General features: G+C 47.0%; 1 protein-coding gene across 1 annotated transcript in view; it reads left to right on the forward strand.

Annotated features, from left to right (window-relative positions):
- The window catches only part of MARCHF10 (membrane associated ring-CH-type finger 10), a gene marked incomplete at its 3' end in the record, with an annotated part of 82,821 nt that overhangs the window by 15,819 nt on the left and 41,310 nt on the right, over nt 1-25,692 (forward strand). The window contains exon 3 of the mRNA XM_082860782.1: nt 15,990-16,161. Within this exon, the coding sequence (XP_082716908.1) occupies nt 15,990-16,161 (172 nt within the window). The remainder of the gene's footprint in view (nt 1-15,989; nt 16,162-25,692) is intronic.

A 25,692-nucleotide genomic window follows, 5' to 3' on the forward strand; every position in this document is an offset into this window, starting at 1 on the left:
CCCTGATGGTGTCACGGAAGCAGCCAGCTTAGCACACGGCATATGCGTTCTGTGACTCACGCTTTTAATTTTCTCTAACTTCTACCTGTCCATTGTCAGACTCCCCGTGGGCCGGGCCTCCCGTCATTCTGGCCCCGGGCCCGTGTGAAAATGAGGCAGGTCACACACATACATGCTGGCTCTGACTGCCGGGGGTGCGGGGGGGCCCACCTGGGAGGCTGTGAGTCATCCCTAACACCTGGCCAGGCGTGGTCACCGCCGCCCCCTCCACTCTAGCGCAGATTCCGTGCCCTCGAGGTGCACCTGAGTCACAATGCAGCTCCACACCCAGCATCTCGAGCCCAACACGGACGTCAGGGAGGCAGAAAGTGCAGCCCACGGTTTGTCGGGAATTTTCGTTGGAGTTTGTTTTCCGTTTTAGCTGTTGGTCTGTCCTCCTTGGCCTGTCCCACCACCCCCTCAGACTCAAGAGGCTGAATCCATTGTCTTCTCCCCTCAGATTGGTTCCTCTTCCTGAATTCACTGCTGCCCAGGCCGGAATTCTGGAGATTATCTCAGACGCCTCCTTCTGTTGCCCCTTCTCAACTTCACGGCCGTCAGACACCAGAGTTAGACTGTCTTCCCTCCTCTCTCTTGAATGTGTCCACCAGCACCTCCCTTTGCAGGGCCCTGTCTTTTTTTTTTTTTTTTTTTTGCCTGGATTATTGTGGGAGCCATTTTCCTGATCGTTTTGTCTTCACCTCACCCCTTCCAGCCAGTCTCCCAGGCAGCATTATGAGTGGATCCGTCTAGAAGCAAACTGGATCATGCCACTCCTCTATTAAAAGCTCTCTAGTGGTTCCCCATGTCTTTGGGATCAAGTTCAAACACCTTAGCAAAGTGTTTGATGGCTCTCAAGGCCCTGGATGGCCTGACCCTCAACTCTGAGGACACTTCCTCTGGGAAGAGCTTCCAGAGCTGCTCCTGGGGGTCAGGTGGCTTTGTTCTTGTCCCTCCTTTGTATTCCCCAGAACACCGTCTGGGCTCAAGCCCATCTTAGGATACGTCTTCCTGTCTGTCTCATCCTTAGGCTGGGAGCCACTCAGGCGCAGGCACTGGTTATTGCTCTTTTTTGATGGTTGGAATTTGCTTTAATAGATTTCAGCAAGAGGAAAAAAGAATAAATGAAGTAAATGTGCGAAAAATCACGCCAATTTTCGAATCTGAATGACGGGTATATAGGAGTTTATTATTATTCTCTCTACTTTGCCATGTTTCATATTAAAAAAAATCTGAGACAAAGGCCCCACCCAGGGGCAGGAAGTTGTAAGGCAGGACCCAGGTGAGGTGCCCAGGGAGGGCACAGGGCAAGGGAGATGGAGGGACGGAAGGAAGGAAGAGATGGTGCAGGGGGCCTGGAAGCAGAGATGATGCTGTCCCTCAGAGGGTGGCATTCTCTAGGACCTGCTGTCTTGTTGGGCAGGTCACCTCCCCACCAACAGCTCTCTGAGACTTCATTCTTCAGCACTCACTTCCAGACTCTTCCAGAAACCAAATCTGCTGGCACCTTGATCTTGGACTTCCAGCCTCTAGAACTGCTTGAGCGGGAACCAGTCCCGGGCGTTGGTGCACAGGGCGATGGCCAGGTGAGGGGCAGACAGGAGCACCCCGCTGAGTACCGCGGCCCGCATGTGCACGGGCAGGAGCGTGTGGATGGTGTAGATGAAGAACACATTTTTTTGTTTTTTTTAAATCATAGGTGCACAGCACAGGAAAGGGACCTTGAAGGACATTTAGTCTAGTCACCCATTGCAGTTTTAGACACACTAGTTGTTAGAAAGTTCTCTTTTTTTTTTAATTTTTATTTATTTATTTTTGGCTGTGTTAGGTCTTCGTTGCTGCGCGCGGGCTATCTCTAGTTGTGTTGCACGGTCTTCTCATTGCGGTGGCTTCTCTTGTTGCGGAGCGTGGGCTCTAGGCACACAGGCTTCAGTAGTTGTGGCAGGCGGGCTCCGTAGTTGTGGTTCATGGGCTCTAGAGCGCAGGCTCAGTAGTTGTGGCACACGGGCTTAGTTGCTCTTTTTTCCACCACACGCTAGGAGCTCCATGAATGTTTGATGACTGCCAGTCACAGGAATGTTTTAGGAATGTGCACATGTTGAAATCATAGCAGTGTAACCACAACCGCCAGAGCAGGACCCTGCCTCGAGCGAGAGAAGAAAGGGGTTCCGTTACCACGAGTGGTGGGCAGACGCTGGCCCGGCTTGAAATCATCAAGAAGAGAGTGGTTTGCTGAGGCCGCCAACGCGCAATGGCCAGTTTGGGTCTGAAGGCCGAAACCGCAACCAACCATCTGGAAACCAGCTCCTCATCGGTGGCGACCAGAGTGACTGGCTACAGAGAACGTTCTTTTCCTGGCCTAGCACTCCGCAAAGCGACAGGTGGCTTCCTTAAAGCTCAGGGTAAGTTCCTTTTGTCACAGGTGGGCAAGAACACAGAGATAGAAGCAGCTCTCCGTGGACAGAGGAAACTCAGAACAGCCCAAAGTTGACCCAGGACTCACTCGTACTTATAAGAGGTCATCTTGGTGTGCTTAAATGTCCCACCAGGTAACTCACCAGACTGAACTGAAGGTTTCCTTTGTGATCATATTATAGAGTAACTGGAAGACCTGGGGTGCAGGCCCCTGGGCAAACCAGGGTCCTAGAAGCCTTTCACAGCAGTAAATGGCACAAACGAGTGATAATTGGTCTGGGCAAAGCCGGCAGTGCTTCCTTTCTCCTCCGTTTCTGTGCTTTGCCTGAGTTCCACTAGGTAATTTTAAAATAGGGCATGGCAGGAAAATGGGGCAACTGTCAGTTTAAATTGCAGCTGCTTCCAGAATGTCGTCCTGCCTTTTGAACAGATAAGCAGGACAGCCTAGAGTCAATCCTTCCACGGGGTGATTCTGCCACTCGGCCCAGCGAGACAAACACCAATTGTCATCCCAGCTCAGTGAAATCGCCGGTGCCGAGCAATGTTGACCTCTGACCCCAAGAGTTCCCCGTGTTAATTAGACTCAGCAGCTCAGAAATTGCATGAGTGAAGATTATGATAAAGTGGCTTTTTTCGCATTTTATGTAGTGCTGTATATTTCAGTTTACAACATCTTATTAAAATCCCCTACTTAAAAAAAATGGTTCTGTTTTTTTTTTTTTTTTAAATTATTTTATTTATTTTAGTTTTGGCTGCGATGGGTCTTTGTTGCGGCGCACGGGCTTCTCATTGTGGTGGCTTCCCTTGCTGCAGAGCACAGGCTCTAGGTTTGCGGGCCTCAGTAGTTGTGACACGTGGGCTCCAGAGCACAGGCTCAGCAATTGTGCCCCACGGGCTTAGCCGCTCCGTGGCATGTGGGATCTTCCCAGACCAGGGCCTGAACCCGTGTCCCCTGCACTGGCAGGCGGACTCCCAACCACTGCGCCACCAGGGAACCCCTCTAATTGTTTTTTAAAACCAAGAAACTTGTTAAAAACCTATTAAAATTCAGATATCAAAATTTAAAATTTTTTCAGTCAGTTGCCAGACATGATTATTCAGGGGCATACTCGCATTAAACATAACCTATAAATACAGCATTTCACCCTAAAACCTTCTTTTGTTGACAACAACAATTGCTTTATTTGTTAAGGAATTATAAATCACTGGTGTCCAAGACACTGTGTTGGGTGGTATGGGGATATAGTAATGAATAACCTCTGGTCCCTTGGTTCCTCTCCCTTGGTCCTTTCATTGTCCCCTCTGTACCAACTCTTCCCTTCCCAAGCAGCCTATGTTCTGTGCTTGATCCTCTCAACACTTCCCTTGCCCTTTGTTTTGTTGACACACCTCTCTGGCCAAATCCTGCCCATCCATGGTCTCTGGGTCTGCACCCATACCACTGGTGACTGCCGGAAAAAAATCACCCAACCTTGAAAAATGGTGCCCCTGGAAGGTCACGGCCACTAACCTCCTGCAACTCTTCGATGCTGCCCAGCTTCCCTGGTCAACTGTCCCACTTCAAGCCTTCTTCCCTTTCCCCAATCCCTCCTCTCTTCCACCCCACTCCACAGTGGTCCTCACGTGGAAGCTCCCTCAGCTCTCTGCTGCCCAGCCCATCCACCCCTTTCCCTCTGCACCACCCTCCCCTCATTCCCACCCAGTTACCAACCCTTCCATCTCTGCTCAGGACCCTCATTCCATCCATTGTCCCTTCCGTTCCCGCGTCTCCAACTCTGTACCAGAGCCTTCCCTTCCCATCAGCATTTAATCATGATCCAAGGTTTCCTACCAAAAACCTTAAGAGAACAACAGAAGAGACCTTCCTTGAGCCCCCATCCCCTGCACTTACTGCTTCTCCCTCACAAAGCTCTCAAAAGAATCATTTACGCTGACTGACTCAGTTTCCCCACCTCCTACTCACAACGCAACCCACTGCAATCTGGCTGCCACACACGTCATTCCACAGAAACGGCTCTTCGTCAGATGCCTTCCACGTCTGTGATGCAGGACGTCTCTTGCAGTCCTCACTGCGCTGCACCTCTCAGCAGCTTTAGCTCGCTTGGCCACTCCACTGTCCTCAAAATGCTGCGTCCCCGCGCTTCTGCGAAGCCACGTTCTCCTGGCTTCTCGTCCTTCTCGGCGCTGAGTCCTGGGATTCCTCCAGGCTCGCTTCTCTTCTCACTCTACACCTGGGGGTTTATCCTGGTTTTGTATCACAGGCCTCTTAGGCAATACGGATGACCTCTCTGGATCCTCTTCTCACAATAATATTTTCAAATGCATAAAATAAGATGCACAGGATTTCAAAGGAAACCACAATCCTTGAAATAATCATCAAGATATTTTTAGAAATCTCTGACTCAGTAATATATGTGCTTCTTTTTTTTTTTTTGCTGTACGCGGGCCTCTCACTGTTGTGGCCTCTCCCGTTGCGGAGCACAGGCTCTGGACGCGCAGGCTCAGCGGCCATGGCTCACGGGCCCAGCCGCTCCGCGGCATGTGGGATTCTCCCGGACCAGGGCACGAACCCGTGTCCCCTGCATCGGCAGGCGGACTCTCAACCTCTGCACCACCAGGAAAGCCCTGTGCTTCTTTTTTAACACATGAAATAACAAGTGATGGGCGTAAAGGGTACTTTGAGACATCTGCAACGTATTTAATGAAATGTGACAATACCTGTGATTTCGATTGGGGACAAATCACAGGTACGGCTAATACTACTGTGGCTTGTTGCCTGTATTAGTACATGAAAGATATGCTTAGATTTCAATAAGAGGTTAGTGGAAATAAAGATGCAATTTTTTTCCCATGCATATTCATGTCCCACCCCCAAGAAACCCTGCTCTATTCTCAGGTTACCTGCCCAAGATGTTACCTGCCTATGACTCCCAAATCCGCATTTCTAACCCAAACCTCGCTTTTGATCTCCAGATCTAAATATCCCATTGTTTTCTAAATAATTTCTACTTGGATGTCTCAAACTCAATAGGCCCAGTGCTAAAGTTTCCCAGCCTGGCCCTTCGTTCTTCCTTTTTTTTTTTTTTTTTTCTGGCCGAGCCGCACGGTATGCAGGATCTTAGTTCCCTGACCGGGGATCAAACCCGCGCCCCCTGCAGTGGAAGCGTGGAGTCTTAACCACTGGACCACCAGGGAAGTCCCTGCTCTTCCTTTTGCGCAGTATCATCAGAATCTGACACTTTCCTCCTTACCGTCTTATTCATCACCAAGTCCCATCCATTTTACTTATCATTTTAATCCATCTGTGTGTTCGTCTCTGCTATCACCTAGTTAAGTTACTGCAAAGGCCCCCTCACAGGTCTTCGCAACTCCTGCTCCTGCCCCCAAATCCCACTTTCTCTACCACACGTGATTTGACAAGTGGAACCCAGATCACTCTGTTGGCCGCTTAAACCCCTTCCATGGTGTTCTGTGGCTTTCAGAATGGGAACTAACACCCATCATGTAGCCAACAAGGCCCTTTGGGATCTAGCCTTCCTTACTGCTCTATGCTTCAACCACACTGGCTTGGGGTCCTCTTTCGTGCCAGGCCACCTCCTGCTAGGAGGCTTTGCACATGCTGTTCCCTTTTCTTGAAGCACTCGGCCTGCCTTCCCACCAGGTCTCAGATCTCAGCTCAGGTCACTTCCTCAGGGGGGTTTTCCCCAACTGCGCCCAAGCCCCCCGCACAAAAAACCTCTGCCCTATCTTCTGATGGTTGTCCATGCAGTTCCTTTTTTTTTTTTTGCGGTATGCGGGCCTCTCACTGTTGTGGCCTCTCCCGTTGCAGAGCACAGGCTCCGGATGCTCAGGCTCAGCGGCCATGGCTCACGGGCCCAGCTGCTCCGCGGCATGTGGGATCTTCCCGGACCGGGGCACGAACTCGTGTCCCCTGCATCAGCAGGCGGACTCTCAACCGCTGCGCCACCAGGGAAGCCCAGTTCCTTTTTAAAAATGTATCAAAATTCACTTTTTTAAACGAGTTTTGATAAATGCATGTAACCATGTTCCGAGTTTCCATCACCCCATGACCCTTTCCAGTCAATTCCTGTCTCTGTCCCTCTCAGAGGCAACCACTGTTCCGAGTATTTTCACCATAAATTAGTTTTGCCTTTTCTTTTTCTATTTCTTTACACTGTTTTCAGTTCAACTTTTAAGTCACTTTTTAGAAATTGGTGGAATATAGATTCTAAATAGATGAGCTAAATAAATGAACCTACTTAATAATTAAATTAGGGGACTTCCCTGGTGGTCCAGTGGTTAAGATTCTATGCTTACACTGCAGCGGGCACGGGTTCGATCACTGGTTGGGGAACTATCCTGCATGCCACATGGCGTGACCAAAAAATAATAATAATTAAATTAAAATTACATACAAGTCACAGATTAAAATTATAGTCTTTTCCCAAAATGACAAAGTCGCTTTTAAAAAGATAATATGTAGTTGGAAAAGTTATGTAGAAATTGGCATTCTCATGTACCTCTGGAAATGTAAATTGGTACAGTGTTTCTGGAGGACAATTTGGGAACAAAATATTGTAAATCTTTGTGATGCTGTTAATCTACTAATATAAATTCCCACTTTGGGAACTTAAAGAAATAATTGATGATGTGCATAAATATATAAGAATATTCATCATAGCATTATTTATCATAGAAAAAGTTGGAAGCAACCTAAATGACCAACAAAAGTAAGTATGACAGAGCCATACAATAGGAATATATTGTAAAGACAACGAGAACTGCCAAGAAAGACTAAAGTTTACTTAATGGGTTTATTCTTAGAGTATATTTGTACTGTGATTCTGAAATTATTTCATGTTCATTACAGAGTAAAACAAATGAATACATATATTAATATAATTAAGGAATAAAGATTTTAAATTAAATACATATATTAATATAATTAAGGAATAAAGATTTTAAATATAATTAAGGAATAAAAATTTTAAATAAAGATTTAAAATCTTTAAAAATAAAGATTTTAAAGATTTAAATAAAAAGATACAAATATAAAACAAAAGAAAGGAAGGGAAAACCCCTTCCACTAAATATGTATCAGTGTTAAATACATATTTCTAATTAATTCCATTGAAAGGACTTAGGAACAATGTCCCTCTAGGAGCAATGAACACACACAGCATGAAGACACTGATTTCTAAATAGCTTTGTAAACTAAAAGGAACCAGAGCTTATTGGGAAAATAGCTGATTCTAGGTCTGAGCCAGGTAAAGTACAAGGTGAGGCTATGAACTTTTATTGTGCCATAAAGCGTAGAAGTGCTCGGAGACTCAAGTCAGAGCAAACTTGAATGAACTCCCATTCACCAATTTTGGGACGATTTGAGCCTCAAAAAATGTGATGAGATGATTGAATAAAATGTGTCCTTGAAACCACAATGATGACGATAACAAACAAAGAGGCAAACAAACAAATAAGAAGGGAGGAAAGTTCTTCTTTAGAGAAGAACGCCAGCTAATAATTGTAGAAGAAAGGATAGAAACAGAAAAATCATCCTTTTGCTACCTTGATGTAATTATCAATTCAGGCAAAGCACATCAAAAGATGCTAAATCACTGGGTAAAATGTATCATGAATAGGGTATTTAGTGTCAAAGAATCGTCTCACAGATTTCTGACTAATTACAAAAGGGAAAAATGTACTTTTATAGTGGAAAAATCCGGCAGTCACCACCTTACCCTAGAGACCAAGCAGCATTGTTAGGCACTGAGGTGATATTATAAAGAGGGATACCACACCACCTATGGAATATTCTAACCCAAAATGATTAACCTGAATTTTATCATGAGAAAGCCATCAAATTCAGAACGGTCGACGTTCTATGAAGCTGGGACTCTTCCAAAGAGTAAAGATCATGAAAAGACAAAAAGGGCCGAGAACGAAAGAGACATAATAACTGCGTGCAATGGGTGTATCTTGATTGGATCATAGATCAAAATACACAGCTAAAAAGACATTTTGGGGACAGTTTGGTTTGAATATGCTCTACATAATAAATAATGTTATGGAACTATTAAATTCTCTTGGGTAAGATAATGGTATTGTGGCTTTGTAGGAGAATGTCCGTTTTGATAGGAGATGCATATTGAAGTATTTAGGGGTAAAGTATTATGAAGTCTAGAGAGAGGGAGGGATGGGGGAGAGGGAGAGAAAGCAAATTGGCAAGTAAAGGGTAATGGATGTTATTTGTACTATTCTTTCAACTTCTCCATTGATTTGAAAATTTTCAAAATAAGGTTGACAAAATTATAGAAAGGTATCTATTGACGCAATGTATTGTTAAGTGACAACGTATGTATGGCTCAATTCTATTTTTGTTAAAAAACAATATTTACACAGATGCCTAAATATATGTGCAAGAGTAATGTCAGCTGCTATAACAAAGGGACCAAAAATATGATGATTCAATCAAGAAAGAATTTATTTCTTGTACCTGTGATGGCCCAGGTGATCAGCAGGCAGCTCTCCTCCACTAGGACTTACAGGGATTCAGGCCAATAATGGTTCTCTTGTCTTCAACACATGACTTTCAAAGTTGTTGCCTCTCCAGCCGAGAAGCAGGGCCAGAGATTATCTCTGAAGCAGGCTGTACGTGTCAACTGTGCTCCCACTCCACTGGTGAGACTTTCCTCCTGAGGCCACACCTAGTTGCAGTGGAAACTGAGTCATTCAGTTCAAGGTGGGCAGCCACATCCAGCTGTAGCTCTTATCACTTGAGAAGGGATTTCAGTGGAAAGCTAGTAGTCTCCATCACGCTCATTTGTTATACAGCAGAAACTAACACAACACTGTAAAGCAATTATACTCCAATAAAGATGTTTTTAAAAAGGGGGGGGGGGTGGTGTCTGAAAGAACACAGACCAAGCTATTTGCAGTTTTTATTTCAAGGTTAATGGAGTTTTGAATGCTTTAAAATTTCTCTCTTTGTCTTTAGTTTTCCATTATGAACATGGATTTTTTTTTTTGGCAATAAAGAAAAGACTTACACTTTACAAAAATAAGCCATTGAAACTACAAAAAGATGCTTTGTTTTCTTCCTCTGAAAGAAACATACAAGCTAATCTTAAGTACCACATTAAGCATCTTTCTTCTCAGAAACCTTCAGTTGGACCCTATTCTCCATCACATTAACTCTCAATTCTTTGCTTGACTCTCAGAGCCCCCCACAATCTGACCCCAGCTTGCCAGCCAACTTTGTCTCTCACCTCTCCTTCTCACACCCTCTGCTCTGGCCATACGCCTTGCTGCCTGAGAATCACGCCGTGGGCGTCACTCCATCCGTACCTTGGCTCCCATGCTGCCTCCAGCCGAAGCTGGTCCCTACTGCTCCTTGAGTTCCTAGAAAACACCATCCCCTTCATGAAGCCTCCCTTGACATCTCACTTTTTGGCTGTGAGTTTCTTTGAAGTTTAGAATTGGTGCCACCCAATTTATCACTTAATTAAACTTTGTTTTGCATTTTGCTAGTATGGTATAAATTGTGTCTCTCCCATTGCAAGTATCTTGTCTTTATACGGGGTTGAAGACACAGTAGATGCATATGATGCTGTTCAATTAATTCCCATGTTTTATGACCTATTATTCTGAGTAGGAAGCATTTTCATGGATGACCTCCATTTAATGACTAAGTCTTTCATGTTCTTCAAGTGTTCCTCTCAACTAAAAGGAGAATATGAATTCAAATAAAGAATGAAGGAGAGGGGCTTCCCTGGTGGCGCAGTGGTTGAGAGTCCACCTGCCGATGCAGGGGACATGGGTTCGTGCCCCGGTCCGGGAGGATCCCACATGCCGTGGAGCGGCTGGGCCCATGAGCCATGGCCGCTGAGCCTGCGCATCCGGAGCCTGTGCTCCGCAACGGGAGAGGCCACAGCAGTGAGAGGCCCGCACACCACAAAAAAATAATAATAAAAATAATTGTCCTGAACCTGGGAAGGACTTTGCTGCCCTTAGTTTCTTCTAGAAGAGAGAATGCTTAGCCAGCTTTGGGATACATCAGCATTCTGTGTAGGGCATGCTAACTTTATATTTCTTGAATCCATAGAAGTCCCCATCCTGTCCAGAATGCTATTTATACAGGCTGCCCTTAATTCCCAAAGGCCATTTTTTTGTGTCTGAGGCATGATATGAATGTGGACTTTGGGGACAGCACTCTGAAGATACTCATTTGCACCCACAGTTCCTTGGTCACCCTTCCCATGTTGTGACCGTTTGCATGTCGAGGTTCACAGCCTTGATCGTTCTCTTTCGTGATCTCGGGAGAACGTTTTATCTCAAAGGTAATAAACACACCGTCTTTCTCTGGCACCAGCCTGACACCACTCTTTGTCTGTTTTCCTATTCAAAGCAAGTCGTGTCCTGATCTTTACACTATGTCATAAGATCCACTCAGCTCAGCCTTCCATCACATGACACGCGGCTACAATGCGTTTTGTACACGTCCATCAGAACTCATCAGCACACCTTGTGGGAGGGAGGGAGGCGGCATACCAGTTGAGAACCAGCTCTGTAGATCTTGGAAATGAGCCATCAGGCAAGAGCTGGAAAATGACTTGGTCTTTTCTGTCCCTGACTACTTCTTCTGTCTCCATGCCTTTCTGATCATCTGTGCTCACTGTCACCTTGCCATTTCAGACTCAACACCGTTAGGACCCAGTTTAAAAATCTAGGCCTTTTCTCACCTTCTGAGATGGCCCACGCTCTGTCTGTGGAGTGTTTCTCTCTCTAAATAAATCCACTTCTTACCACTTTGTCTCTCACTGAATTCTTTCTGTGATGAGACATCAAGAACCTGGGCTTCATTAAGTCCTGAAACCAGAGCAATGTACAACATCCAGGAAAGAAGAGATTTTACTTTCAGTTTTAATATTGCAGTGGGTGACCAGTGCTAGAGACTGGGTAGGAGGAGTCAAGATTGAGGATTGTGGTCGAGAATCCCAGTTCATACTCCCCACAACGTGCCCTGCCACTCATTAGCCAGCACAGGACTTGACCAGGCCTCCAGGTTCTGAGTGACATGGAGAGCAGAAATCAACTGGAAAAACAAGGCAGAAGCCATCCCAGGATAAGAACAATAAAAGTTTTTCTCCCACATATCCAGAACCATGAGGTGTCCTGCATCTAAAATAGTTCCAAGAAGTTCCAATATCATAACCATGGTGATGTTGTTTTAATTATATATATACTCAAAGATAGAAATATTAGAAAGAACTGCATTAAATACTAATGAACGCTGTGTTTCAAAAAAAAAGAAAAATCTAGTCACTCTAACATCCCTGAAGAAACGCATCCCACTTGGCAATCCTTGGGTCTCCATCATCCAGGAGGTCTAACTAGAACCATTATCATGTTTCGAAGTCGCTACTTCAGTGCCCAATTCCCTAATGTAAGTCCCTTCTTTTCCTAGCGTGAGTCTTGCTCTGAACTTTTGAGAGTTTCTAGCAAGGTCATATCTCTACTTTATTATGGATGATGCCAAAAGAGCAAGTTGGGGATCTTTGAAAAATGTTGACTGCAAAAACCATAATACTCCAGGAAAATATTAATTTTGACAATAACTTCTTTCAGTTAATGTGGCTTTATTAGGACGCTCATCAGATTACCAAGAGAGAACTTAAAGTCTACACATGGGGCTTCCCTGGTGGCGCAGTGGTTAAGAATCCGCCTGCCAATGCAGGGGACGTGGGTTCGAGCCCTGGTCCGGGAAGATACCACATGCTGTGGAGCAACTAAGCCCGTACACCACAACTACTGAGCCTGCGCTCTAGAGCCTGCGAGCCACAACTACTGAGCCCACGTGCCACAACTACTGAAGCCCACGTGCCTAGAGCCCATGCTCTGCAGCAAGAGAAGCCACCGCAATGAGAAGCCTGTGTACAGCTACGAAGAGTAGCCCCTGCTCGCTGCAACTAGAGAAAAGCCCATGCGCAGGAACGAAGACCCAATGTAGCCAAAAATAAATAAATTAAATAAATAAATTTTTAAAAAAAAGTCTACACATGTATTATGTAGTCTGGGTTTTTTAGTTTAGTTTTTTTTTTTTAATGTTTCAGGCTTTGATTTTGAAACACAGCGCTAGTTTTCTTCCCCTAAAGGAAGAGCAGTATGCTCTTGCCTCCACCTCCATGTGACATTTCAACTTAGGAACATATGGGGGAAGAAAATTGTAACTACTCTTCAAAATTGCGAGAGGAGGAGACAGTTTTAAAATCAGCTTAAAATCAACATAATTTAATTTTTATTGTCTGCTAATCTTTAAATGTTTGCCATTAGAACTTTACTGTCTGAAAGAGAACTTGTACCACAGAAGTGCCCCACCTTGCCGTCCACTGCTCTTTGAAGCAGGTGACAACGCATTTGAATTTTTCAGTGGGGTTTATGGTTTTGGTTTCAACAGCAGGTAGTTAATTTTCAGCGGTTAGCTGGTTACTTTTTTAAATGGCTGAACACGAATGGCTAATTGCAAAAGCCAACACTTACATGGTACTTTCTCAGTGTCTGGCACCACTACTCTTGGTGCTATAAACATATCTTAACTCCTTTCATCCTCACAGAACCACCAAAAAGAAGGCACTATTGTTCACAGATGAGAAAATCTGAGCGGCAAAGGGATGAACTAAAACTAATCCTACGTCACACGGTCACTACGTGAAAGAGCCAGGATTCACTCCCAGGAAGCTGGGCTCCAGAGTCTTAAATACTACATTTTAGTGCCAGAATGAGTTACTTCAACTTCTTTCACCCAAGGAGCATCCTCCTTGGATAATATAATGGGCTCTCATGAGAGAGGACACATGAGAATGGCTAAAATCATGACAGGACACGAATGAAGATACAAAGAGTTGAAGTGATTGGCTTAAGATTACTCAAAGCAAGCACGAAAAGACCCAGTAGCACATTCATACATATTATAGTTCTTACCATTGTGGCTTTAGTTTCCAACCGACAAAACACCCACTTCCAGCTGTAATTTCTGGACTCAAGGGTGATTCCCAGGGACTTCCCTGGTGGCTCAGTGGTTAAGAATCTGCCTGCCAATGCAGGGGACATGGGTTCGAGCCCTGGTCCGGGAAGATCCTACATGCCACGGAGCAACGAAGCCTGTGAGCCACAACTACTGAGACTGCATTCTAGAGCCCGCGAGCCACAACTGCTGAGACCACGCGCCTAGAGCCTGTGCTCCGCAACAGGAGAAGCCACTGCAATGAGAAGCCTGTGCACCGCCACGAAGAGTAGCCCCCGCTCTCTGCAACTAGAGAAAAGCCCACACGCAGCAACGAAGACCCAATGCAGCCAAAAATATAGATAGATAGATAGATAGATAAGATTTGCAACTGGAAGTAAGGTTGATGGAACCAGGAACCAGAGAAGGATATACTTGGAAGGCAGGTGCATGATACCATATGTAATTGGCATGGTTTAATTGGCCAAGTTTTCTTCCACCTTTGGTGCTATTAATGCTGGAGGTACAATGAATGGGTAAAGGAAGGATAAACATGGCTTAACACCCCACCCAATAAAAAGTCTCTTCACCAACTCCTCCCGATTCACCACTGCCTGGGGTAAGCAAAGAATTCTAGTCCTGGCTGAGGGTGAAGGGGACGGACCCACCAGGAGTGGACACTATTACTGCTCCTGATGCTGTAACCATGGATATTGGTAGTCTTAGCCCAGAGCATCTTTCCTGCCTTTCCACTGGCTGAAAAACAGATGTGTGAGCAGGCTTCTCCATTCGCTAATGTAAGTTGTTCGTGTTGAGCAGTTTGTGGAAGAAATTCCGTCACATGTTCACCGCTGTTCTTCTTGCCTGATGACCATCTTAGGCACCAGAATTAAAATTTGCCCACATTTCCTTTTCTGAGAATGGAAAGCCTATCTCATGTTCAGAAATGACCTCATGTTTCATCTTTGACATTTCAGAATCATTTTCAAGGATTTCTGTTACATTCCAGAACCAAAAGGGAAAAGGGAGAACAACCAACTCGTTATGTCCTTTCCTTTTTCCCGTCCCTTTATCTGAGGGTGGTCTGTTTTCTGAAAATGCAGGGAGAAACCATAATTATTTGTTTGAAGGCTGTCACCAGGCTCTAAGTGACCAAACATGATTTCTAATCCTGGAGAATAATGATCTGTCCACCTGTGGATTTGTACCGACATCCTTGTAGAAAGACCGACAGGTAGGGGACTTTTTTGAGAGTGTAGTTTGTCTTGCGTCACCCCAATAATCCAAAGCTCTTCAGAGTATTTTCCTGAGTCAGGAGGCTTAAAATGAAAACGCCACAACTGTCAGAACGGGAAGCAAAGTCAATACGAATTGGCGCCGCTGGGGAGGCGTGGAGGGCGCTAGCTTAGCACTCTGTGTCCGCAGAGGACACACTTTCAGAGGACTTGCCGACACAGACCACTGTGCAGTGCAGGAGTATTTAGTGACCCTGCCCCTGGGGCGGGGGGGAACCCTGTGGTTTTGCTTGTTGGGTGCATCGCCTAGCAAATCATATTAACACCAGGATCTAAGACCTGAAGGCAGGACTTAAATCGCCCTTCAGGACCAAGTTTCTCCTAATTGTTCATGTTTGTTTTCATTCATTTCTTTGGTGGGTGTAAGTGTGGCAAAGTGTAAAGCTATTGAACGCCTGGATAATTTTTATTGTGTCTGCAAGGCTGTGTTGAGATATTCTGACACCGCATGAGTCAGGATTTGTCCGTGCATAAATTTATACTGACTTCTTTATAGAAGACTGACAAGTAGGGGCCTTTTAAAAAGATTAATCTGGGCCTCCCTGGTGGCGCAGTGGTTGAGAGTCCGCCTGCCGATGCAGCGGACGCAGGTTCGTGCCCCGGTCCGGGAAGACCCCACGTGCCGCGGAGCGTCTGGGCCCGTGAGCCATGGCCGCTGAGCCTGCGCGTCCGGAGGCTGTGCTCCGCAACGGGAGAGGCCACAGCGGTGAGAGGCCCGCGTACCGCAAAAAAAAAAAAAAAAAAAAAGATTAATCTGTCTTATGTTGCACCCAATAATTCAGAGTATTAAACTGAGGTCTCATTGATTCAGTCCCAACACACTTATCTAAATTTCCTTTTCATTGTCAAGTATATGATTAACATAAGGAACATTTTTCCTCCCCCTCCCCCCAAAGTAGTTCAAATAACAAATAGCGAGAAGTTTAAATGCACAGATGGTTTCTCCTGTTTTCATATGTAGCTCTTAACGTGAGCTGTTTGTTGGTCATCCAATTACTTAAGGGTCAGGAATTCATTCTTTTCATAATGTTCTACAAAATAGACTCATTAACTTTGCTATTATTTCTAAATTGATACGCCCAGTCCATGAAAATCTGATGAAATCTGGTGAAAGGGCACACTGAGCTCGCAGGATGCTCCAGTGTCTCTGTGGAGGGGTTGCTGCATTTGGCTTGTCTCTTCTTCCTCTGCCAAGATGGCCTATTGACCACAGATACTCAGACACCTTTGATTTTCGGCAGAGTTCTGGTGAGAAGCATGCTCTAGCCGAACCAGGATTACCTGCCAAGAGTTCTGCGCGTAAGAGTGATTCCAGACTTCCAGCAATTGACCAAACATCAGTCAAGCACAAACATAAAAGTACCATGACTCCAAAGAAATCAGAGAACGCGGGCCCCAGCAAACCCTCTCCAGGTGAGTGGCGGGTTTATTGAAATTCACAAGCTCTAAAATCCCGGCATCAGAGATAAGGACAGCAATCAAATTCCTGGTCCCGATTACACCTAGTGTTTTCCAAGCGGCCAATTCAGGTTTTGCAGGGTCTGATGACCTTATGCAAATGATAAAATCCATTTCGGAGCAGACTCTCAGGTCAAGGAGGTGTGAATTATGCAGAGTAACTGTCTCCACTGCCCACATTTTCTGCCCAGTCATCGGCTTTCTGTGGCCCTGGCCCAGAATGGCTGCCTTTTCATCTTCTTCACCCTTCTGGGAGGGGTAAAGGCATTTGGCCCCAGGTATCAAATTTTATGACTCAGTCCAGAGCATGAAGGGAAGCTTTCAAAAGCATCTGAATGGCATAATTTACTGCTGAGAAAGTCCTCCAGTTCTGGGGTTGTCCTCTCTGGGAAAAAAAAGGGGGCTTGGTAAATCTTCCCCTTGGTGCAATTTGGTAAATAATTCACTCTTTAGCTGCCTTTGAAGCAAAGACCGGTCCTCTGCTTAAGGCAGGAGAAACTTAATAGTATCCAGAAAGGGGATAAATGCCACTGAAAGTTTAGAGTCCCTCAGGCTCATCCCCATTAAAGCCAACATCTGTAGGACAAACTTGATTCCTCTGGGAACTGCCGTGGAAGTTGGGATAACGAGGCAGAAAGGTCTGCCTTCTGCTTGCGGTGGAATGGAAGCGATCTAGATTAACTGCCGAAGAATTCGTAAACAGCATGCAATTCGCTTAAATCCAAATCACAATGACTTTCTAATCCTAAATAGCTCCTGTCGTGCAACCACCCGTCTGGTTAAGTCTTAATGCATTTTTAGACAATGGCAGCTCTCACTTAGATTAACCACCCACATTTTATAGCTTTAATGAAGTTTAAAGAAAAATTGACTTCCGAAATGATGTCCATTCAGACAAAGCCCCAACTCTTTTTCCTTATTTAATCAGGGGAAAGTATCATCGTAGTTAACAACTTCTCATTTTGAAGCCTTTTAGTAGGAATTAGGTCTTTAATTCAGCTGTTTAAGAATGAAATAGGGCAGGGGCTTCCCTGGTGGTGCAGTGGTTGAGAGTCCGCCTGCCGATGCAGGGGACGCGGGTTCGTGCCCCGGTCCGGGAAGATCCCACATGCCGCGAAGCGGCTGGGCCCGTGAGCCATGGCCGCTGAGCCTGCGCGTCCGGAGCCTGTGCTCCGCAACAGGAGAGGCCACAACAGTGAGAGGCCCGCGTACCAAAAAAAAAAAAAAAAAAAAACACAAAAGGAATGAAATAGGGCAGATAAGATCATTCCCCAAATATATCAAAATCCATGTTGTCATGTATCAAATTGAGGATGTCTTTAATAGAAAAAAATAAATTTAAGTAAGGCAACACCAGTCACTCGATATAATTTTTAGGCTTCTTGCTAAAACCAGGTAGCTGTTTGCATGATGTGCTTTGTCCTCTGTAGAGATAAATCATTCTAATGGACAGCTTAGGCCCACCCCATCTTAGCTTGTCTGATTAATATAGATGTTCTTCCGACTGAGCGGACTCCACACGGAACTTACAACACTGACAGAAAGGGAGAATTAATTCACTTTACTTTCTATAAAACCTCAAATTCGAAGAATTACTAGGCTAGAAAGCACCAAGGTTTAGGCAAGAGAGCCAAGTTGGCAGAAAGATATCTATTTCACCACGTAAGAGATGTTACTTGTAGTAAACAGCCTTGAAAAACCACCAGCTTAAAAATAATGATAATAATAAAATAAATAAATTTTAAAACAGCAGCTTTATCACCATATTATAGCTCTAGACCGTGTCCAAGCCCCATGCAGCCATGAGCTGGACTGTGGCCTGGCCGCCCAGCAAGTGTAACAGCCCTGCTGGTTGATGTCAGTTACTACAGAAGCCGACTCAGTTCTATAGCAAATTGGGTTGATCACGTGAGCTAAAGCAAAGCCTTGGTGTGTTAAGATCCATTCGTTTTACATGTATAGTCTCACCCTCAGAGTTTCTTCATCAGCACAGTGAAATGACAGACCAGGGACACGGCAAGAATTTAAGCTGAGTCCATTCAGGCAAAGTTGAGTCCAGTGGTGGTGACAACTCAGAAAATTCAGATAAATATGCTGCTATTATAGAAAAAGAGGCTTGGGGACCTGAATTATCTGGACACGTTGATCCAGTTCACTGGGTAAACTCATAGGTTCCTGCTTTCCTTCACCTCTGTAGGGAAATATTTTTCTAAAGCATTTTGGGGGGGGGGGTCACCCAAAGTTGGCAGTAAGTCACCAAAACTTCTTCCCATGTCAGACCTGAGTTCTGTGCAAAACGGAAGCATTAAGACAGTGACATCCCTTTGCAACATCTGCCTAATAGGCTAACCTTCCATACTGAGTTACGCCAGACTTTTCCTGAATAAAACAATACAGCTGGGGAATGTGGCTTGACTTACATGCAAATCTATGTAATGGTAATCCATTATAATCCCTCTATGTGAACGATTATCTGGAATGCCTAAAACAGCTACTTATCAATACAACAGAGGAACCATCAGTGCCCTCTACTAATAGATGTATAACCGAGATTTTCATTGTACTTCGCACTCTGTTAGAAGAAATTCACGCATTTTAAATTAATTCATACATTCCAGGGAACTATTTCTAAATGAGTTGGCTTGTGATTCTCCTTGTTATCTCCCTCCGTGCAGTTTTGGGCAAGTGCTTTAGCGTCTTTAAAATGCTTGGATTAGCATCTGAGCCCCGTTTCTCATCTGCTGTTACTTGGAGCAAGTAACTTCCCTGTGCCTCAGTGTCTTCATCTGTAAAATGGCAGAGCCTGGGCGTCAGCACAGATCCTACCTGCTGGGATGGCTGTGAGGATTCAATGATAAACATATGCTCAGCCATTAGAACGGCCCCCGACACCATAGCTCATACATGACAGCCTTAAGGTATCGGGTACAAGGCAGCTGTATTCAGTAGGGAGAATGGACCAGAAAACTTTGTTTTCTTTGTCTTCACGTTACCTCCTCCCCACCTCCCACCCCAATCTTTTTTCCTTTACCAAAAATCAGGGTTATATTTTTAAACTCCTAACACAAACGCAGGTACAGACACTTCTACTGTGCCCTGAATTTCCAAAGCAAAACACCAAATGGAAAAAGATGAACAATCGGAAAGCATTCACCAAGTGAGAGGTTTGCTTCCCCTCCAAAAAGACATGGAAAACTCAGGCAGTGAGTCCAGACCCAGCCGGGTCTGATGTGCAATTGCTTCAGAAATCCTATTTCATGATCAAGGTGAACACTGACACAGGGTGAGAAAAAGCCTGACCGAGTTACATATTCTTCTTTCAAGCAGAGGGAGGCTTGGGGATTAACCTTTACCGAAAGCCCAGTCTGTACACAGGATCTGCATCCTCCCATGAATGAATCAGGGGGAAGCAGAGCTGACAGCAGGCCCCGTGAGTGCAGGGAGCTATGGTGGCCATCAGCTCCTGGACTCCTGCCTGTTCCCAAAACCCCTACCAGCCCCATCCTGCCTTGGAAAGGAGCCACCTCTCCTTTCCAGGACACGCAGAGGCATCCAAAGGCCATTGTGCTGTGGGGGTCTGGCACCTGGAGTCCTAAGTCACTCTTGATCCCCGTGCCAGGCTCACAGGAAGTAAGTACCCTCTCCTGCCCTTTCCTCTCACCTGGAGCCCGGGCAGAGTCCTACTAGTTATGTGCCAGGAAAATGGATCTGGATGGAGTCTGGTGAGCCTGCTTCCAAAATCTTGCCCTTTAAAACAAAGCCAAATGTTCTGAAATTCTCCTCACTCCTTATTGAGTTCAGTGTTCGTCATTACCAGATTCGAATTTGTAGGAATAGCAAAACCTAGTCAGATTAATAGTGGCTTATGGTGGAGACTGTAAAACTAAGAAAACGCAGTAAACTCAGATTTTAAAATGTACACATCTAAGGCAACTGTGGTCTCTTTTGGATTGGGAACTATTCATTTGAAGAGCAGCCTGGAAGGGAAATTTGAGGGCAAATCCCAATCTTCATAACTTACCTGGCAAATAAATTCTGTTGAAGATGTCCTCTGAAAGGCCAAGGTTGATGGGTTTCCAGGCAAGTCCACTGGCATCCAACAACTTTCCAAGCTGTCTGCCCAAGTTAGAAAACAACCAACATAAGCAAATGCTCCCACATTTATAGAGAGAACCATAATTCTCAGTCCATTTACGGCAACGCTCCTAAGACAGGGGGGCCTGGGGCATCCCAGAGCCCGGAATCTGAAGCTCTGGCTCAGATTCCTGGTCTACCGCATACTAGCCCTATAAATGTAAACTGGCGACTTCTCCAAACTCTGTTTCCTCGTCAGTAAAATGGAGTCGTTACCAACCCCACCAGGTAGACAGGAGGACTGGAATCCTGGGTATAGACTGGGCTTCAGGTAAAGGTTAATCCCAAAGCCTCCCTCTATGTATGAAGCCTGCTTCCAACACCACAGACTGCTCCCAGGTTAGCACCTTTATAAGAGAACAGCTCAACCAAAGAAATTTTAGTTTGAGATGTGAGAGGTCGTAACTTGATTATTAAAAAATTTACCTCTTTGATTACCAATAAACTCATCCATTTGTACCCCCAGTACCTATGGGATGTTAGCATAGGTACATTCAACTGCCCCACACACAGGACCCGCCCTCCAGGGGCTCACTGCCTAGTGGGAGGGCAGGACACCAACACGCCCCAGCCAAGGCAAGTTCTAAGGATGTGTGGGGAGGGGCCGGCGGGGAGAAAATCCTGAAGGAGGGGATTGAGCCAGGGTCCGGGGAGGGAGGCGAGAAAGGTGCGCCCGGCAGGAGGTACCGAGGGTGCGAAGGCATGGAGGAGAGAGCAAGGAAGAGGGGAAAGAGATGACAGACAGACAGACATGGAGGAACTACAAAGAGTCTAGGGCCTCAAAGTATCCCCAGACTAGGGGCAGAGGCATCACGGGAGAGCTTGTTAAGAATGCATGAATCCCAGCCCAGGCTTACTGACTCAGAACCTGCATTTAACAGGGCCCCTGGGAGATCTGTGTGCACATCTGAGTTTGAGAAGCGCTTGTGTAGGGTCAGGCTACAAGTTAGGAAGCGTAAAGTTGATGCCCTACGTGTAGGCAAGGACCAGGCCACCGAGGGCCCTAAACGTCATGCTGGAGGCGATGGAGCATCAGATCGGCATCGTTAAAAGCTGACTGTGCTGGGCTTCCCTGGTGGCGCAGTGGTTGAGAGTCCGCTTGCCGATGCAGGGGACACGGGTTCGTGCCCCGGTCCGGGAAGATCCCACATGCCGCGGAGCGGCTGGGCCCATGAGCCATGGCCGCTGAGCCTGCGCATCCAGAGCCTGTGCTCCGCAACGGGAGAGGCCACAGCAGTGAGAGGCCCGCGTACCGCAAAAAAAAAAAAAAAAAAAAGCTGACTGTGTTCATGAAAGGGGGCCGGCTGGGAGGATGAGGGCAGACAGAAGCCGAGAGACAAGCTGCAAGCTGCTGTGGACCTGGAGAGAAATGAGAAGGGCTTGACCTGAAGCAAAAACAGAGGGAGAGGGCCTGGCCTGGAGGGATGTTTAAGGACGTTAAGCCTGGCACAACTTGGTGAGCACTGGGGATGGGGAGAAGGAAAAAGGAGGAATCAGAGAGATCTTGGGGGTCTGGCCCAGAAAACTAAGCCAACGGCAGTTGCCTTTGCAAGGCTGACAAAGCAAGAAGTAGGTGGGGCCCATCCTGTGGCCGTTGTCCGTGAATGAATAGCCAGGATGGGCTAGGAGGAGATGCCAGGAAGCACCTGGGTACGCAGGTCTGCTGCTCAGCAGAGAACTCTTGGCCACCGGAAGGAAGCCAAGGGCCTAGAGTGAGTAAGAGGTGGCTGAAACTACAGGAACGTCTCCCCTGCGAGAGCGGACAGGGTAACGAGAGATGATGAAGGAACCTCGGGAAATACAAACACCTGAGGAGGGAAGGGAGAAGACAACGACAGAGAAATGGTCCGAGAAGTAGGAGCCACTCCAGGAGCCAAGGGAGGCCTTTGGAAATGAGTGGGTTAGAGTGTCAGCTACAGCGGATTCAAGTAAATAAGGACCGAGAGCCCTCCGTTATAGGTCATGGTTTTCGACCGGATGGCATCTTAGCATAGGAACTGAGTTCAGCCGCAGCATTTCCCCAGGTTCTCTGATAAGAATCGCCAGGGAGGTCCTTAATAAAACACACACACCTGGGTCCCGTCCTGACCCAGAGCATCAGACTCTCCAAGGAAGGGGCCTGCAGAGCTGGTTTTCCACAAGCTCTACAGCTGATTCTCATCCCAGAGGTTTGGACCTCATAGCCTTGCTTCTCAAACTTCAGAAGTTCTGGAGAAATACCTGGGGACCTCAATCAACTGCAGGTTCTGATTCGGTAGGTTTGAGTGGGTAGCAAGGCTGCACTTCTAAGAAGCCGCCAGGTGACAGCCACGCTGCTGGTCTCAGGGCCACCCTGGCAGGAGCAGGGCTAGAGAAAACAGGTTTTGAGGAGGTAAGCCGTTGATCCAAGGTGACCCGGCTTGGCTAGTGGCAGAGCTGAGAGATCTGTCATGCTTGAGGGGTCTCTCTGGATCGTGACTGCATCACGTGCCCATATTCTGCGTCCAGCAAGGATGGCAGATGGAGTGTGAGGTTAGCGAACAAATCATTAACTTCACTTGGACACCTCCCCCGTCCACCTGCTTCTCCCCGGTTGCTCTCTCTCGCTTGCCGTGAGCCCACCAGGATCTCTCTGCTTCTTTCTCTTTCCCCGAGCTTCCCCTCTGCAGCAGAAAGGCCAGATTAGGGCATGACCACAACCTCCCAACCCGGGGCATCTGGAAAATCGGGGGAGAGAGCGTCACCGAAGTGAGACCCAGCGGGCCACCATATGTTGCCGCCAGAACAGCTAATTAGACTGGCTGTGGGAGGGGAGAAGGGCCCACGAGCTTCCACATGGGAACTTAGTGGGAAGGAACTTTCCTGCATCTGTCAGGGACGCCGGAGACCATCGGCGGGAGAAGGGTGTGATGGTGATGCCATTGCCCTGGTTAGCTCTTCAGTGACTCTGAGCTCCAAGCCAGGCACCTCCTGGGCAGGAGCCAGGCCGGCTGCCCCCAGGCCACCTAGACACACCACCCCCCAGCCCCCAAGAACGAGTTTTGAGTTTAGATTCATTCACAGCCTCTTCCAAATGTCCTTTCCCACCGTGAGGGCTGCCTCCTGACTGCTCTTTTTCTTTCGCGCAGGTGGCGGCACGGAGCGCCCCCTGTTCTGTGTTGAATATTCCCCTTACTGCTCCGTCTTTGCTTTCTCCCCCGTCCTGCAGCCCAATACCAACTTCTGCAGCCTCCAGCTGCCCCTACTGCCGCCTGCCTCCCCGGGGGCCCGGGACACTTCCCCGCCTCCCCCTCCGGTCTCCTTTCCCTCCTCTCCGGGCCCCGCACCCGAGTCACCGGCAGCCCTGTGCTGCTTCCCCATCTCCTGCCCCAGCCCGGCCGAGACCCCTGTGCTGTGCCTGCCGGACCCCCGAAGGCCCAGTAGAATTTACCTCGTGTGGTAAGTCGCCCTCGGTGAAGGACACAGCACAGTGGAGTCAGGGAGCGGGGACGGGGGGACGTTAAGCTTCCGGAGGGCAGCGCCGTGACCGACGGCAGGAGGTGTAACGTGCGGGGAAGCAGGAAGACCAAGACAGCTGCTCTCACTTCACTCGGCCTTCTTCCAGCACTTAAAGGAGTGAGCGGCCAATAAAAGCCCATCCTCTCTCGAGACTCATCTGGTTTCTTCACTCCCGCGTCTGGCGCAGTTTCGATCGTTAACCACCAGAAACGGATCAGGCTCCTCCGGGTCTACTCGTAGCCTTGGGGGTGTGACTAGGCCCGCCGAGCCGGCCCTGAGAGGCTGGCACCAGGGACAGGCCTCTGGGGGAAGCCCACGCTGGATCTGATTGTTGGTTCAGGACCACACGGAGGAGAGACAAATTCAAGGGCTCAGTCGCTGCTTACAGTTTCTTTCCTGACTCCTTATTAGGCCCTACACCTCCCCAAACCAAAAATCCCACCTCCTGGGGCCCAAAATAAAACATATTTATGCTGCATAATGAAGCTTTAATTAAGAGCTCCTCTGGGGATGCGAGACAACACTCATTTCCAGCACACTCAGACTGGCAAACAGACAGGGCCTGTTACTTGTAACTGTACCGAAAGCTGCCTATTACACCAAGGCAACAGCAGCTCCTGCGATTAAGCTGTAATTCTTCCCACGATCTGAAAGAAGCAATAAATCTTTTCAAAAGGCATCTCAGGCAGAGCCTTGGCACCTCCTGGGCATCGGGCATCGAAGTGAAGATGGTGTGGGGGAGGGTAAATGTTCAGGAATTGTCTTTCTCTTCACCTTGCTTTTCAAACTTGGTCTATCCAGAACCGTGTCTGGGTACGGCAGGTGATGTGAGGGGCGGAACAATTATCAGGTGCGTGGAATTAACGTGGACCGTTAAATGGACTCGGTTCTCAGCCATCAGAGTCTTGGATAAATATAAGGTTTCTACCTTTTTCTCCCTTTCCTGGTCAAATTAAGAACTATTCAGTCAACAATTAGTGTCCCAGCACTGTCAAGAGAACTGAGGCAGGACTACCCTGGTGGTGCAGTGGTTAAGAATCTGCCTGCCACATGGGGAGGGGGAAGGGTAAGCTGGGACGAAGTGAGAGTGGCATGGACATATATACACTACCAAATGTAAAACAGATAGCTAGTGGGAAGCAGCCGCATAGCACAGGGAGATCAGCTCAGTGCTTTGTGACCACCTGGAGGGGTGGGATAGGGAGGGTGGGAGGGAGACGCAAGAGGGAGGACGTATGGGAATATATGTATACATACAGCTGATTCACTTTGTTACAAGGCAAAAAGTAACACACCATTGTAAAGCAATTATACTCCAATAAAGATGTTAGAAAAAAAAAAGAATCTGCCTGCCAATGCAGGGAACACGGGTTCGAGCCCTGGTCCGGGAAGATCCCACATGCCGCAGAGCAACTAAGCCCGTGCGCCACAACTACTGAGCCCACGTGCCACAACTACTGAAGCCCACATGCTACAACTACTGAAGCCCACGCGCCTAGAGCCCGTGCTCCACAACAAGAGAAGCCACTGCAATGAGAAGCCCGCACACCGCAACGAAGAGTAGCCCCTGCTCGCCGCAACTAGAGAAAGCCCGCGCGCAGCAATGAAGACTCAACGCAGCCAAAAATAAATAAATAAATAAACTTATTTAAAAAAAGAGAGAGAACGGAGGCAGACACCTTCTATGTAAACAGCTGTTTGGTTTTTTTGCTACTGGAGGTACCCCTTTGTCCAGATACTAGAAGGTGTGGGCTTCACGGTGCCCAAAGCAAGCCACAGTCTTCCCCAAATTCACCTACAAACTTCAGGATGTTAGGTTGGCTGGCAATGAAACTCCTGAACACAACCCCCTCCGTTCTCTGTAAGGCAAAGCGT

This window comes from Leucopleurus acutus, assembly GCF_964270905.1.
Source record: "Leucopleurus acutus genome assembly, chromosome: 19".
In the NCBI taxonomy this organism is placed as follows: Eukaryota; Metazoa; Chordata; class Mammalia; order Artiodactyla; family Delphinidae; genus Leucopleurus; species Leucopleurus acutus.